This window comes from Xenopus laevis, chromosome 6S, assembly GCF_017654675.1.
Source record: "Xenopus laevis strain J_2021 chromosome 6S, Xenopus_laevis_v10.1, whole genome shotgun sequence".
Lineage (NCBI taxonomy): Eukaryota > Metazoa > Chordata > Amphibia > Anura > Pipidae > Xenopus > Xenopus laevis.
The window spans coordinates 98631229-98645751 of NC_054382.1; the positions used below are offsets into that span (position 1 = coordinate 98631229).

Here is a 14523-nt window from a genome sequence, read left to right on the forward strand (position 1 = left end):
CTCTTCTCTCATTACCTCCTCACATGCTCGCATTCAAGACTTTGCAAGGGCTGCACCCCTCCTCTGGAACGCTCTCCCACGGTCTGTCCGACTTTCTCCCAACCTTTCTGCTTTCAAGAAATCTCTTAAAACGCACTTCTTCCGAGAAGCCTACCCTCACTCTGCTTAACTACCAAACGCAACACCACATACATTACCACATTTCTCACCCACTTAATTCGATCTTACCCACTCCCACACCTTGTGTATTACTCCCCTCCCTTTAGAGTGTATGCCTATGCATAGGGCCTTTCCTCACCTTTTGTACCTGTATTGATTGTGATGTATGTAACTCCATATGTTCTATGTATATAATTCATGTGATTTAGTTGTATAATCACATTTACTTTACAGTGCTACGCAATATGTTGGCGCTATATAAATACATGTTAATAATTGTGTTTAGCTGCAAAAGATCACATTTATTTCAACCCCAATCCTTCATCACACAATACAGTAATACAGACAGGAGTCCTTGCAATTTGCGTAACGGGCCACATTGTGACTTTGGAATTTGGCATGATCTGCACAGTTGTTTTGCATTAATAACCCAGTGTGAGACTTCATGCCTTTGTGCTGCACCATGCCTGAGTAAATGTTAATAATGATCCCAGTGAGAGGAAGCCTATTTCACGGTGCTGAAGGTTACTGATCTGCTAACCTTGCTGTTTATTATTCATCTGCAGCCCCCACTTCACTTTTCAATGCACTCTTTAAAATCACAATTCACTGAAAAGTAGAATAATGTTTTCGTAGCAGTGTATTTGTTTGATTAGTAAATAAAGTATAGATTTCAGTGAGAGGACACTACAGTAACTACTGGTTCAAGGGTTTCCACTTCTATGGGATGAATGAATGAACCTTGTAAGGTGAGTTTGCTTCTATCTAACGCAATGTTAGACTGAACAGAGTGTACCCCAATTCCTCTCTGTCTCACTTCCCCCCATTTTTCATCTTTCCTCCTCTTTTAATTTTTATCTTCTTTGTTTTACATTAGTTCTGTTGTTGCTGCCATCAGAAAGTCAAGTTGTAAGAAGCAGTATCCAAAAATAAAGCCTTAAAAAAACTTGCAAGACCAGCTCATTAACAATGTGTCATCTTTGCTGTATGCTAACTAGGGTGAGGCAGAGTCAGAGAAGACTTGAATTGGAGTTCTGCAGTCATGCAAGGGATGTCACAGGCCTCAGCGAAATATTTCTGTGTAAGAGAAATTTGTGTTCTGTTGAGCACTAGATCATGCATGACAGATGCCTTAGTTTTTCTCACCAAAGTTGAAGTGGTAATAAAACACGCCTGTCATTTCCCTACAAGTCTTCAGTCTTCTGGAAGGTGTTGAAAAACACCTTTAAAGGTGTTCAGTTTATTGCCAATAGATTAGCCACAATAGTGTAAATTATAAGACTATTTGTATTCTGCAGAATGCTTTACCATAGAAGCTCTCTCTGTTTGTTTAGGATAGCAGCTGTCATATTAGCTTGGTGTGACATCACTTCCTGCCTGAGTCTCTCCCTGCTCCCTCATAGCTCTGGGCTCAGATTACAGCAGAGAGGGGAGGAGGGATGAGGGAAAAGGGAGGGAGAGAGGAGCAAACTGAGCATGCTCAAGCCCTAGTCATGGAGGTTTATGCTGAAAACAGGAAGTCTCCTACAGAAGCCCATGTGTACACAATAGAAGGACAGAAATGTGGTGTTTCTTTTGACAGAGGACTCAGAGCAGCATTGCTTTGAGGGACTACTGGTGTATTTATATATTCATATAGAGCTTTCTGATAAAGCTTAATTTTATCCTTTCCTTCTCCTTTAAACACACATTGAGTGACAGCACAGGGGCTTGGGATTGTTGAGAGGTCACAGATGCCCCCCAAGCAGCCATGAGAGCTGGTATGTCCAAATATTCTCATGTGATACATCAATAATGTTCACTTTATTTCCATAGGCTCACACATAAGGGGAAAGGTATTACAGTAGTCATCAGCTTGTTTTGTACCAAGTCTCTTCTGGGTAGTTTCATGGAAAATTCTTCACTGGGATGTATAAATTATGATGAAAAGCCCCAGCAATTTAGAAATGAATCCAGATATAAATTTTACATTGTGACATGAAGGCAATACAGATCTTTACTGCCTCACTACGTATTAATGGGAAATGGTTACATCCCTGTTGCTATGGAAACTGCAAACAGACTAACAACTTGCATCCCTTGCACATCATGTGATCCACCTTATAGGGCTGTATTTAAGGGGTATGTCAAAAAGGAAAAAAAATGGTGGTAAGGTTGGTGTAAAATAAATGTTGTACTTGTAAAGCTCCATTGCTATATTTATGTGAGAACTAATGTCATGGAATTGAGATCATGAAAATAATCCATTACTAAGAGCTCATCTGTGTATTTGTAATATTCTTTTACATTATGGGCAATGACAAACGAGGAGACTAGTCGCACCACAATTAATCTCCTCAAGCGCAGATGTGACTAGCCTCCACCAAATACTTCACCAGTGGCTAACGTCTTAACCAGCTCTGGAAAACACAGGCAGCACAGAGTTGCACTTGAGGAGATTAATTGCTGGCTGACTAGTCTCCTCATTTGTTTATTATTGTTTATTAAATTCACCTGGTTAGTAATTGAAAACTCTTGAAGGAACCGTAGCATCAAAAAATTAAAGTGTTTTAAAGTACAAATATAATGTACTGTGGCCCTGCACTGGTAAAACTGTTGTGTTTGCTTCAGAAACACTACTATAGTTCATATAAACAAGCTGTTGTGCAACAATGGAAGCAGCCATTCAAAAGAGAAAAAGCTCAGGTTACACAGCAGATAGCAGATAAGCTCTGTAGAACATAATGGTGTTATCGATTATCCACTATTAGTCCTATGCCATATAGCCTTTTTTCAATTTGCGCCATTGCTACACAGCAGCTTGTTTATATGAACTATAGTAGAGTTTCTGAAGCAAACAGATCAGTTTTACCAGTGCAGAGCAACAATACATGATATTAATATAACTTTAATACACTTTAATTGTTTTGGTGTTACTGTTCCTTTAATTTTACTAAAAATAACCTTTGCATATTACAGACAGTCGTAAAAAAAAGGACATAAGTTTAAGATAAAAATTTGAAAAAAACATTTATCGAAATGCATTATTAATAGGTGGAAATATTGCAAAACTTAAGTGTATGTAAAATCAAAGATTCTTTATACTGTATGTAATATTTTCTCATAAGTTTTCCATAAATCTCTAAGAGAATCCTTACAGTTCTGTAACGATGGGATAACATCACTGAAAGTAAATCTCTCATTGATTACCCTTGGCTTACAGCATAACAATGGACTACAAAAAATAAAATTACTAGAGGGTGATAATATTGTCATTAAAGGGAATGTAAAGGCAAAAAAATAAAATCCCATTTTTACTTTGTTTAATGAAAAAGAAACCTGTCTCCAATATACTTTAATTAAAAAATTTCAGCCAAGAAACCTGACTGTATGCAGTGAAATTCCCTCTTCATTTACTTGCTCTGACTGCTGTGGATAGGAAACTTCAGACGGTCCCTAACTGTTCTGCAGGGAAAGGATCATACTTTGAACAGCAGGGGGAAGCCCTCCCCACCTTACTTCCCAGAATTCGATCAGCTATGTTTGTTTCCCTGTAGATCAACTGGTGGACCGTGTAGAGCTTCATATCCGCAGCATTTAGAGAAAGTAAATAAAGGGGGAATTTCACTGCAGACAGTCAGGTTTCTTATAAAACCTATACAGATTTTTATTGGGGATAGGTTTCGTTTTCAGCTAATAAAGTAAAAATGGGATTTTATTTTTGCCTTTACATCCTCTGTTTCCAACTCCAGCTGCAGGGACAAAGATCATGGAGACCGATTTAAACAGATAAACTAGGTTTCTATTTGGAGGATTATTTTGCTGCAGCCACTGGTTCTGGAGAAAGTTTGTATTAAACAATACAAAAACAATAAAAATCCACATTACATTACATGACAACACAGGACCCAGTGCAGTCTGCATATTCTCATTATTAATCAGTCTTGCTGTATCAGCTTCTGGCAGATATTATTTGACTTTAGCTGTTTTAATAATTTAAGACTCCCAACAGTAGGCCAGACCACACTAAGCATGGTCTTGGTCTTGCAGAGACTCACCCTATCTCAGCTATTATACCTAGCAGTTTAGGCTTAATCCATGTCCAGTGTTTCTACTGGTTCAATAGAGGGCCTCTTCCTCCAACACAGTGTATGTACTTTCAGAGCCCACTTGGAATTTCTCATAATGCCTATACTGTTATGGGGGTGACCACCAAACCATTAAACTGCTATATGGTGTAGTATGGCAGAAACCACTGACCATGCATGTAGCCACATGGCAACTGAAGCTTCTTAATGCAAGCTCAGCTCAGAGCTCAGACTGCCCATCTGAGGGTGGCATATGATTGACAGCTGATGAACCGGTTTCTTCTAGGGATGCACCGAATCCAGGATTCGGTTCGGGATTCTGCCTTTTTCAGCAGAATTCAGATTCAGCCGAATCCTTCTGTCTGGCTGACCGAATCCGTATCCTAATTTGCATATGCAAATTAGAGGCGGGATGGAAATTGCTGACTTTTTGTCACAAAACAAGGAAGTAAAAAATGTTTTCCCCTTCCCACCCCTAATTTGCATATGCAAATTAGGATTACGATTTGCTTGGTATTCAGTGCATCCCTAGTTTCTTCCTTGTTAAGGGAACATATATTTGAATATGTTGAAAATGCAGATATTAACTGTAGAATTGACAGCAATAAGGAGAGTCTTTCAAATGAGTGGGGCCTTTTCTTTCTTCCCAGAAAGAGGTGACAGATGGTGTTTTTCATTGTACAAGTATCTTAAGCTACATACAGAGCAGATCAGCCTAACGTTATGTAGTTTGGTGTGATGTATAAGCACTGCACTAGATGGATCTCAGCCTTTTGGAATGTCCCATTAAAAGGGAAGGAAAATATGATTCACAGAGTTCCCATAGCTTTGTGGAGAACAATCCCTTTTTATACAGTGGAACTGTCATATAGGCTGACATCACACATGCTGCTCTTACATAGTAATGTAGCAAATGTACTGATTCTGTCATAATTGTGTGTATTTGTATAGTGCTTATACAGTTTGCTTGGTATTTTCTTTAACTTTCATTCTGAATAGAAATGACAAAACATGATGTTCTGTGCATTAAAGGGAAACTAAAAATATCTTGTGCACTGGGCTGCAGAATAAACAGATCTCTCATAATGTTCCTGCATAAAAGGTAATATACATGTATAATATGTATATAAAATATAAAAGTGAATGGAACTCAAAGGAAAGAGACCAATTATAGTGCAGTTGTGCTGACCCTAAGGCCATACAGATAGTTGTAGGAACCAATTCTAAAGTTTCATATTGCTGCTCTGTCTCCAGACTTGTTTATGGCCTATGACAGACTGAAGCTGCAGCCAGGATTTTGTTCACTTTCTTTGGTTTTCCTTCCGTCATACAATGGATGTGTTAAAAATAGCTTTCCCAATATGTACCTGGCAAAATAACCTACCTGCATAGATTTGACCCTATGTAGGAATGGATTGGACCTTGAAAAGACTTTTCTGGGATGTATGTTTGGGTTGGTGATGGTGGTGAGGCCATATGGACAGAAACAGGACTTTCATTTTATTTGGTATAAAGTTGCCAAAGGACAGAGGGATGGACTCTGCTGGCTGGAGAGTGTATGGGAGGGTTTGTGGGATTTATGGTTATTTTTGTTTTGTTTTATGTTTTGTGAACTGTTTATAATATGTTGATTATTAAATGTAAAGCGATTTTATAAATCATAAATAAACATGTTATTTAGAAATAATGAGAGAGAGGTTAGGGTTAAATTGTAGGAGTGGGGTAGGATCCTATGATATGCAACAGAATTCTGCTACTACCAGAATGCAGTGGCAACAATTATGGTACCCATAACATACCTCCCAACATTTTGGGAAAAAAAAGAGGGACAAAAAGATTTGCCGCACACATTGCATGATCACGGCCATTTTTGTGGCCACTAATTACCATGTTCATTTTACATTAACACTTGGCAGGTTATGAAAGTCTGAACACATTTCTGTGGTTTTTATGTGTTATTACAGTTTTGCTAATGAAGGTGAATTGCCTTTTAAGCTGTGAGTCACAGTTTCCTCAAGAGACTTGCTTATCTTAAATTGTTACAATTGCTTATTTGCTTATATTAAATTGTTACAAAAGTATCTAAGTTTTGGGCTTTCTGCCAAAAGCCAATTAAGTTAGAAACATATCTTTTTCTGGCTGTTCATGTTCAGTGCAAGAGAAATTCAGGACTGCAGGTTGAGCTGTCAAAATCAGGATTGTCATGTAAAAAACGGGACAGTTAGGAGGCATGCCATAGCACTACTTTTCCAAATAAAAACTACAGCTACTAAAGCTACTCTACCTCGTCAGAGCAAGGATTTTTCTGATAAATGCTGCCTGCCAGGCTGCACTGAATGCACTGGGTGCATTAAAATTAAATGTGGCTCTAATTTGTCACATGATCTGGTAAACTGTGTATGGAATTGGTGCTATATTTATCCCACTGTGTTATGAATATATGAAGTAGGCACTGTATTTTTAATTAGCCTCCCCAAACACAAAAATCACCCCCTGTGAGAGGAAAGTGGAACACCAAGAAGGAAACATACATGCAATTGGAGATCATAAAGACTTGCACACAGCTCTAGTCAATGGAATCAAATAGAGGACCCCATCATGCAGGGCAGCAATACTAACCACTAAACAACTGTGTGGCCCCAGTCTCTCTTTTAAATATAACATTGAATCATGAAGAGGAATGAGCTGGTTGCTAGTAAAACCCAGCATAATGAATATAATTTGCATTGCTGTCCCTCCTATCTGCATATAATGAGTCATTAAACGGAATCATTCAGTAAGAACAGGACTGTAATATTTACTGTGTTAGTGGACCTGTCACCCAGACATAAAAATCTGTATACTATTAATTCAAATTCTATTTTTTATTAAAGCATTCATAGCTGTTGTAAAACACATTTAAAAATCTCAGCTGCCAATCAAATATTTCCCTGCCCCTCCTCTATGTCTTAGGCATAGAGGCAGGGCAGACAGTTACTTTCACTTTCCATTCAGCACTTCCTACATGTCACTGCTCTCCACATATTCCCCCGTTCTCTTCACTGTTTAATTGTGTAGCCAGGGCATGGGGATGGACATCAGGTTCCCCATGCACAAACAAGATTCTGAGATGATGCAAGGCTTGCCTTAATAACAGTGTCCACAATATGGCTGTTTCCTGCTTGCTATAATGATGGATTCCCAGACCAAAGGAAACAAGATTCAAATAATTTATACAGTGTAATTAAAGTTAATTTTGCTTGACTGACGTGATAAAATAGGATTTGGAATTATTTTTTTGGGTGACGGGTCCCCTTTAATGACAAGGGTTAAGCAGCTCTGTAATGTTATTACAGAATGTGCAAGACCTCTCTGACAGTCCCATGCACAACCTTTAAAAATCCGGGATTCAGTGGGGAAACATCAGTGGAAGGACATTATGCTAAGGCCCTGGTCACACAGTGTATTGGCTCTGCTTCTCTCCACCTGCAAAATGCTAAAGCTGACATTTTTGGGTGGCTCTCTGCTCTGTGTAGTTGCACTCAAAGCTATGTCTGTCAATGCAGTTATACAGAGCTGCAGAGAGCATTCAGAGCCAACACGCTGTGTAACTAGGGTACTGGAGGGTGACAATTTGTTAGTCCCCCCTCCCCCCATACTAGGGGGCAGCACTACACTTCTCTAAAAATCAGCCTGTGTCTATGTGCAGAGGTGAACTGTTTGGAGGAATTTATGTCTGAGCATGCACCACGCCTGACCAGCTCAACATTACACACAATTAATTGCAATATTAGACACACTATTCCTTTGTTCCTTAAAGGAGAAGGAAAGCTACCGAAGAATTTTATTGTCAATAGATTAGCCACATTAGTGCAAGATATAACACTATATTTATTCTGCAGAATACTTTATCATACCTGAGTAAACAGCTCTAGAAGCTGTCTCTGTTTGTTTAGGATAGCAGGTGCCATATTAGCTGGGTGTGACATCACTTCCGGCCTAAGTCTCTCCGTGCTCACTCATCGCTCTGGGAGAGGGAGAGAGGAGCAAACTGAGCATGCTCAAGCCCTGCCCTGGAGGTTTATGCTGAAAACAGGAAGTCTGATAGAGAAGCCCATGTGTACACAATAGAAGGAAAGAAATGAGGTGTTTCTTTTGACAGAGGACTCAGAGCAGCATTACTTTGAGGGTTTACTGGTGTATTTATATAGACCTTTCTAATAAAGCTTACTTAGTTTTAGCCTTTCCTTCTCCTTTTAAGGGCCAATATACACCCTTGTTGAGTGCAATGAATATGTCTTGTGCTGCACACACTTTTTGTCTGTTAATTTAATTATGAAAAATCTATGGTTTTTGTGATTTCTTGAGATGAACAAGACAAACAGGAAAAATTAAGCTACTCCATGTTTGGTCCTTTCAAGGTGGATGAATACGATGAAGCATTGAGTGTTTAGATAAAAAAAAACATTGCTTGCTGCAATACTGTCAGTGGGAAGTAGTGTGACACTGTTTACATAACAAAACATGACACAGCAGATCCCTAATGTGAGGTTATTAGTCATTGCTATTATGGAATTAGTCCTGTTCTTACTTCAAGGAGCCTTAAACTGCTTACTAATAATCTTTTGTTCCTGGAGACATGTACATTTATTTTCTCATCAAAGAAGTCTAGTTTTTCCTAGTTATCCTATGACATCCAGGTATTTGCCTTTCATCAGTTAAACCTCACTTTAGGTTGATGTTAATGAACTACAAACTGGGCATCTTTGCCTAAGAATCTCGTAATTCTTCCATTTACAAAGACAAAAAGGTATTATGTGCAACAATTTAGTGATAAGAGCCAGATCCTGCTCCTTTCTCTTTTCTCTGATCTGATCTGTCTTCTTTCTATTTCCAGGTGCGGCCTATTGCCAGTTTATGGATATGCTGTTCCCTGGCTGCATTAGTCTAAAGAAGGTCAAGTTTCAAGCCAAGCTGGAGCATGAATACATTCACAACTTCAAACTGCTGCAAGCATCTTTTAAAAGAATGAATGTTGATAAGGTATGAGTTTAACCCTAACCAAAGCACTGCTCTGCTCCTATTTAGCATTTATACTTATGTGTGGGATGGGGTTCTGGCTTTACCTGACAACAAAACATATAAAGGCATGGGATCTGTTTTCCGAAAACCCGTTATCCAGAAAGGTTCAAATTACGGAAAGGCCGTCTCCCGTAGACTCGATTGTAATCAAATAATCCGAGTTTCAAAAAATAATATTTTTGCTCTGTAATAATTAATTAATCAATACCTTGTACTTGATCTAAACTAATTATACTGTTTTTAATCCTTATTGGAAGCAAAACCAACTTATTGGGTTTATTTAATATTTACATGATTTTCTAGTAGATTTAAGACATGAAGATCCAAATTATGGAATGATCCGAGGGTTGGACTGGGGGGTTCTGGGCCCCACGGGGCTGTTCCACATCAGGCCCCCGCACCTCAAGGACCCCTCTCCCCAGCTGCAAGGGCCCCCCTCCCAGCCGCAAATCCCCCTCCCCTGCTTTACGCGCAACTCTTTATGCGATCAGGCGGGGGGGGCTTTTTAGAGCAGGTCTGGGCCGACAAGGGCTGGAGCCCACCGAGTTTTTTCCTGATGTCCCACTGGCCCAGTCCGGTTCTGTGGAAGCCCCCAGGTCCCAAACCTGTATAACAGGTCCCATACCTGTATAGTGTAGTGTAGTTGCATTGACCCCCCCCCAAAATGTTGATACTGTTGGTAGAAAAATAAAAGGGGTAACTGCAAACAATTGTGTGTGTGTGGATCCGTTTCAAAACGTTTGCTGTTGCTAAGGGACCCGGCAGGGTCAATGGAGGGCCAACACCACCAGTGCAGTGGAAGTGAACTAAAGGTGTGCGGTTGAATTATCACATTAAACAAGTGCAGTGCTCCCATTCTAAATGTAAACTGTATATTAGAGATTAGCAGGGACAGGCAGAAGGGAAGAAATACCCTCATAGGAACACCAGAATGTGCCAGAGGTATTACAGCACAGTTCCGAAGTTACCACCATCCCATTCACCCTTCTCTTTTTTCACTGGGGTTTGCAGCTTTCCTGGGTGAAAGTGGCTTGCACTCATTACAGCCCTACTCGCAGCTCAAGCTTCCCGCTTGCTTTATTAAAATGGGCCATGACTAAGTTACCATTTGTACCCAAGTGGGTATCGTTCCCCTTTACCAGCACAACACATAAATATTACCAATCATTATTAATATTGAAAAAAAATACATCATTACATTCCCTATTACTTTTCCAAAAAGCAACTTCCTATAGAAACATTATGTACCTAACACAATAAAAAGCAATAATTTATCAATAAAAAATAATAATCAATAAAAATAATTACATAAATTATAATATACAAATACAATGTACAGTCAAATTTCTCTTTAAATGTGTGCACAAACTTACTCTGCTGGGAATTGCACTGTATGTCAAGGCCATTAAGAGGGAGCATGAAATAATCCTATAAATCCATAAATTACCAAAATAAGAACCCTAGAAATTAAAGTATTTGTTGCAAAGATCCACCATGTCTCTATACTCCCTTCCCCATCCCTATAATGGTTTAACACCTTTGATTACATTTAGGATAATCAGAGAAATTTTTTTTTGGATTGGATTTCCTACAATTATCCTTGAATTTTTTTGCTTAAAGGGAAACTGTCATGGGGAAAATTTATCAGTTAATAGTGATGATCCAGCAGAATTCTGCAATGAAATCCGTTTCTCAAAAGAGAAATACATTGAGCGAGGAAGTGTATCCTAAATAATAAGAAGGTGATGGTTTTATAGCCTTAATTCACCAGCTCATGCCAGAGTTTTTACTCTCTTGCTCTGGTTTAGGTCATTCCAGTAGAAAAACTGGTGAAAGGACGCTTCCAGGACAACCTGGATTTTATTCAATGGTTCAAAAAATTCTTTGATGCCAACTATGACGGCAAGGAATATGATCCAATGGAAGCCCGACAAGGACAGGATGCACTTCCTCCCCCCGACCCTGGAGAACAGATCTTCAACCTGCCAAAAAAGCCTCATCATGCCAACTCCCCAACAGCAGGTATGGCTCATGTCTAGCACCCCCTCTGTAGATATAATCATCTGCATGAACTGCTGTGGCTCTATATGTTTACTATGATCAGCTTTATCTTGTATAAAGAACCTAAGCCTCTCTATAGTTCTCTTTCATGTCTCATTGTTGTGGCACTGTGGAACAACATGCCTATTCCTTAGCACTTATCAAAGGAAAAATTCTGTCATATCTTACATATTGCCTCAGGTCCATTATAGAAAAAAAACATATTGAATAATAGCAATCTAAAAGTAATGTATATCACTCTCAGCAACTCATAAGTGGTCATTTATGACCTCAGGGGGCACAAGAGTATCAAGAAGATCTATGACAAATATACTCTACACGTTTTCCTTCCACATACCAGTGCTGCCTGGAATCTTGAACCCAATTACTTTTCTAACACGAGATTTACAAGTAAGGGTCGGGGCACACAGGCAGATTCGGGGAGATTAGTCGCATGGCTAGTGACTAATCTCCCCGAACTGCCTTCCCGTCGGACAAAATGTAAATCGCCGGCGGGATGGCACTCGGAACCCTTCGTTTTCCCGAAGTTGTCTCATGTGGAAACTTCAGACGACTTTGGAAAACGAATTGCTCCGAGTGCCACCCTGCCGGCGATATACATTTTAGCCGGCGTGGAGGCAGTTCGGGGAGTTTGGTCACCCCGAAGAAGAGGAGATTTGTCGCCATGCGACTAATCTTCCCGGATCAGCCTCTTTGCCCTGACCCTTAAAGCCATTGAATCCAGGATTTTTTCAGCAGGATTCTGGTGAATCCAGTTGCTGACCAAACTACATCTGAATACTTCAGAGCATGTGACTTCTTTTCACACAAACAAGGAAGTTTCCATTCTACACAGGCTGCACAAGTGGTCCTTTTTAAGCCATTAATTGGCTTAATTTGCATAAGAAAATGATGGTTGGGATTTGGTTTGGGATTCTGGCGAATCTTTCATGAAAGATTCAGATACAGCCAATTCCCAAAATGCTGGATTTGGTTCATCCCTAAAAAGTTGCATGCCTTGATCACAAATGGAAGTGTGCTAAAAGCATCATTATTTTTTGATTTCTGTCTCAACACAACATAGATCTATTTTTATACATTATTATTGTTATTACCAGTAATGTACCATAGTTGTATTACTTTCTAAAGGTTACCATGTATTTCCAACCTATCAGTGAATGGCATAAATCATGTATGAGTATAGTTCAGAATGTGTACTGAATGATTTAGGCTCAGGTGCACAAGTAGATTAAAGCTGGCCATAGATGTTGAGATTTTTAAAAGATCAGATCCTCATCGTGAGACCACGATTTTCTCGGAACGATCGTACGATCGTACGAATTTACCATCAACTAAAAAGACCAATTTGCCAGGAAAACAAAGGGGAGCTGCCTGCTTGGCCCTGCAAACATAGATAGATTGCACTGGGACCGACAAAGATTTTTTGACCTGGCCGATCAATTTCCTGACAGATGACGGCCGAAAAATCGTAAGATGTACGATCGTTCGAATCCCACTAACCGCACGATAATTTCGAAGGATTGGTCGGACTTCCCTAAAATGGGGAGCTTAAGTAACATGAGAGCCTTGTAGTGACAGGGATAAGATAGGGTTTGCCAATCATCTCTCTGTCCCTATGTACTCGTGAGTTTGGGACTCCAAAGCTTAGGGCTCTCTAGTCAGTCATTCTGAACCTGCAGGAAAATCTTGCAGCAGCTTTTCCCCTTCTGGCAAATAAATGTGGGGCCTTATGCTTGTATATTTTGCATTTGGATTGATATGAACATAGGTACTCACGTTGCACTGGAGAATCAAAGGGTACCAAGATTTGAAGATTTGAAGTTGGGCAGAGTATTTCCAGTCTGCCCTAAATTCTACATTTTTGCCCTCGTGCCATTGACCTCACATATTTCTCTCTTCCTGTTCAGAAACAAGATACATTTATGGGAGTTTTGTGGTTTGAAAATATTAGAAAATTCTAACATGCATGTACGGTTAAATTTCCATACCAATGAAAGGGAATAAAATAAAGCCAATTTTGCTGTACAATTCCAGGCATGGAGGGCATGCTGTCTTTAGTTGGTGGAATGATTCGCTGGGAAAAATGTGACATAGTCTAACAGGGTTTCCCTGAGACAGTGGGAATCAAAATGAAACATTACTTATACTCTCTGCTCCCATCATAGTCTGACATTACAGCTCACCAAATAAACACTGTGAAGTTCATATTTTTAGCAGCACCGGGGTGGGCATTGCTGTTGCAGTGCTGAAAGATGTAAATAGTCATAATTCCTATGTTTAGCCTCAAGATCCTTGTAGAACCAATGGGAACTGGATATCATCCAGACATAAGTTGTTTGGCAGACATCCCTGAAAATATTCCTATACTTGGAACCCGTGCTGAACAGACAAGGGTGACCGGGGGACAGGGGGGCCACGACCACTGAGTTCACTTCTTATATAGCCGATATTATCCCAGAAACATGTGTGCACCTCTGCAAACCACAGTATCAGCAGCAGCACACGTGTGTAAGCAGGAGCCAATGGGGGGGAGGGTGAGAGAGAGAGGAGGGGAGCAGTGGGTAGGTTGGCCAGGCCCCTCCCAAGATTTTTTTTTTGTGGGGCGGCCTAGCAAGGTGTAGTTATGCTGCTGGCAATAAAAATAAATACATATAGTTACATTTAAAATTTAAGTTTTGAAGAGACAAAAGGAAGGAGATCCCTGCCCCATTGAGCTTACAATCTTAGGGGCCTCGTGGGACCAGGGATGTTGCCCATAGCAATCATTCAGATCTTTGCTTTTGTTTTCTATACTTGTAGGTGTCTTTTCAAATCGAATTGCTGATTGGTTACTTTAGGCAATATCACTGGTGATGTATGTTTTCAGTGTTAATAAATACAATAAAGTGTACTGTAATCATTAAAGTATCTGGATGTAAATCCTCACTGCTCACACTCCATTGTCTTCATTACTCCTCTCCTCTTAAAGGAGAATTCAACCCTTAATTAAAAAAACCCTACCCCCCAACCCTACATAGACCCCCATCCCTGCTCCCCCAGCCTAGGTGTTACACTGGGTAAATGCCCCTAACTCTTTACTTACCCCTCGGTGCAGATTCAGGGCATCAGAGTTCACAGGCGCCATCTTTTTCTCTTCGGTAATCTTCGTAATAAGATCGGTGTATTGGCGCACTAT

At 39.9% G+C, this 14523-nt stretch overlaps 1 protein-coding gene across 3 annotated transcripts in view; it reads left to right on the forward strand.

Annotated features, from left to right (window-relative positions):
- The window catches only part of mapre2.S (microtubule associated protein RP/EB family member 2 S homeolog), a 93560-nt gene that overhangs the window by 71404 nt on the left and 7633 nt on the right, over positions 1-14523 (forward strand). For all 3 annotated transcript variants that reach the window (XM_018268550.2, NM_001085729.1, XM_041567065.1), the window contains 2 exon segments: positions 9103-9248; positions 11096-11309. In XM_018268550.2, the coding sequence (XP_018124039.1) occupies positions 9103-9248; positions 11096-11309 (360 nt within the window).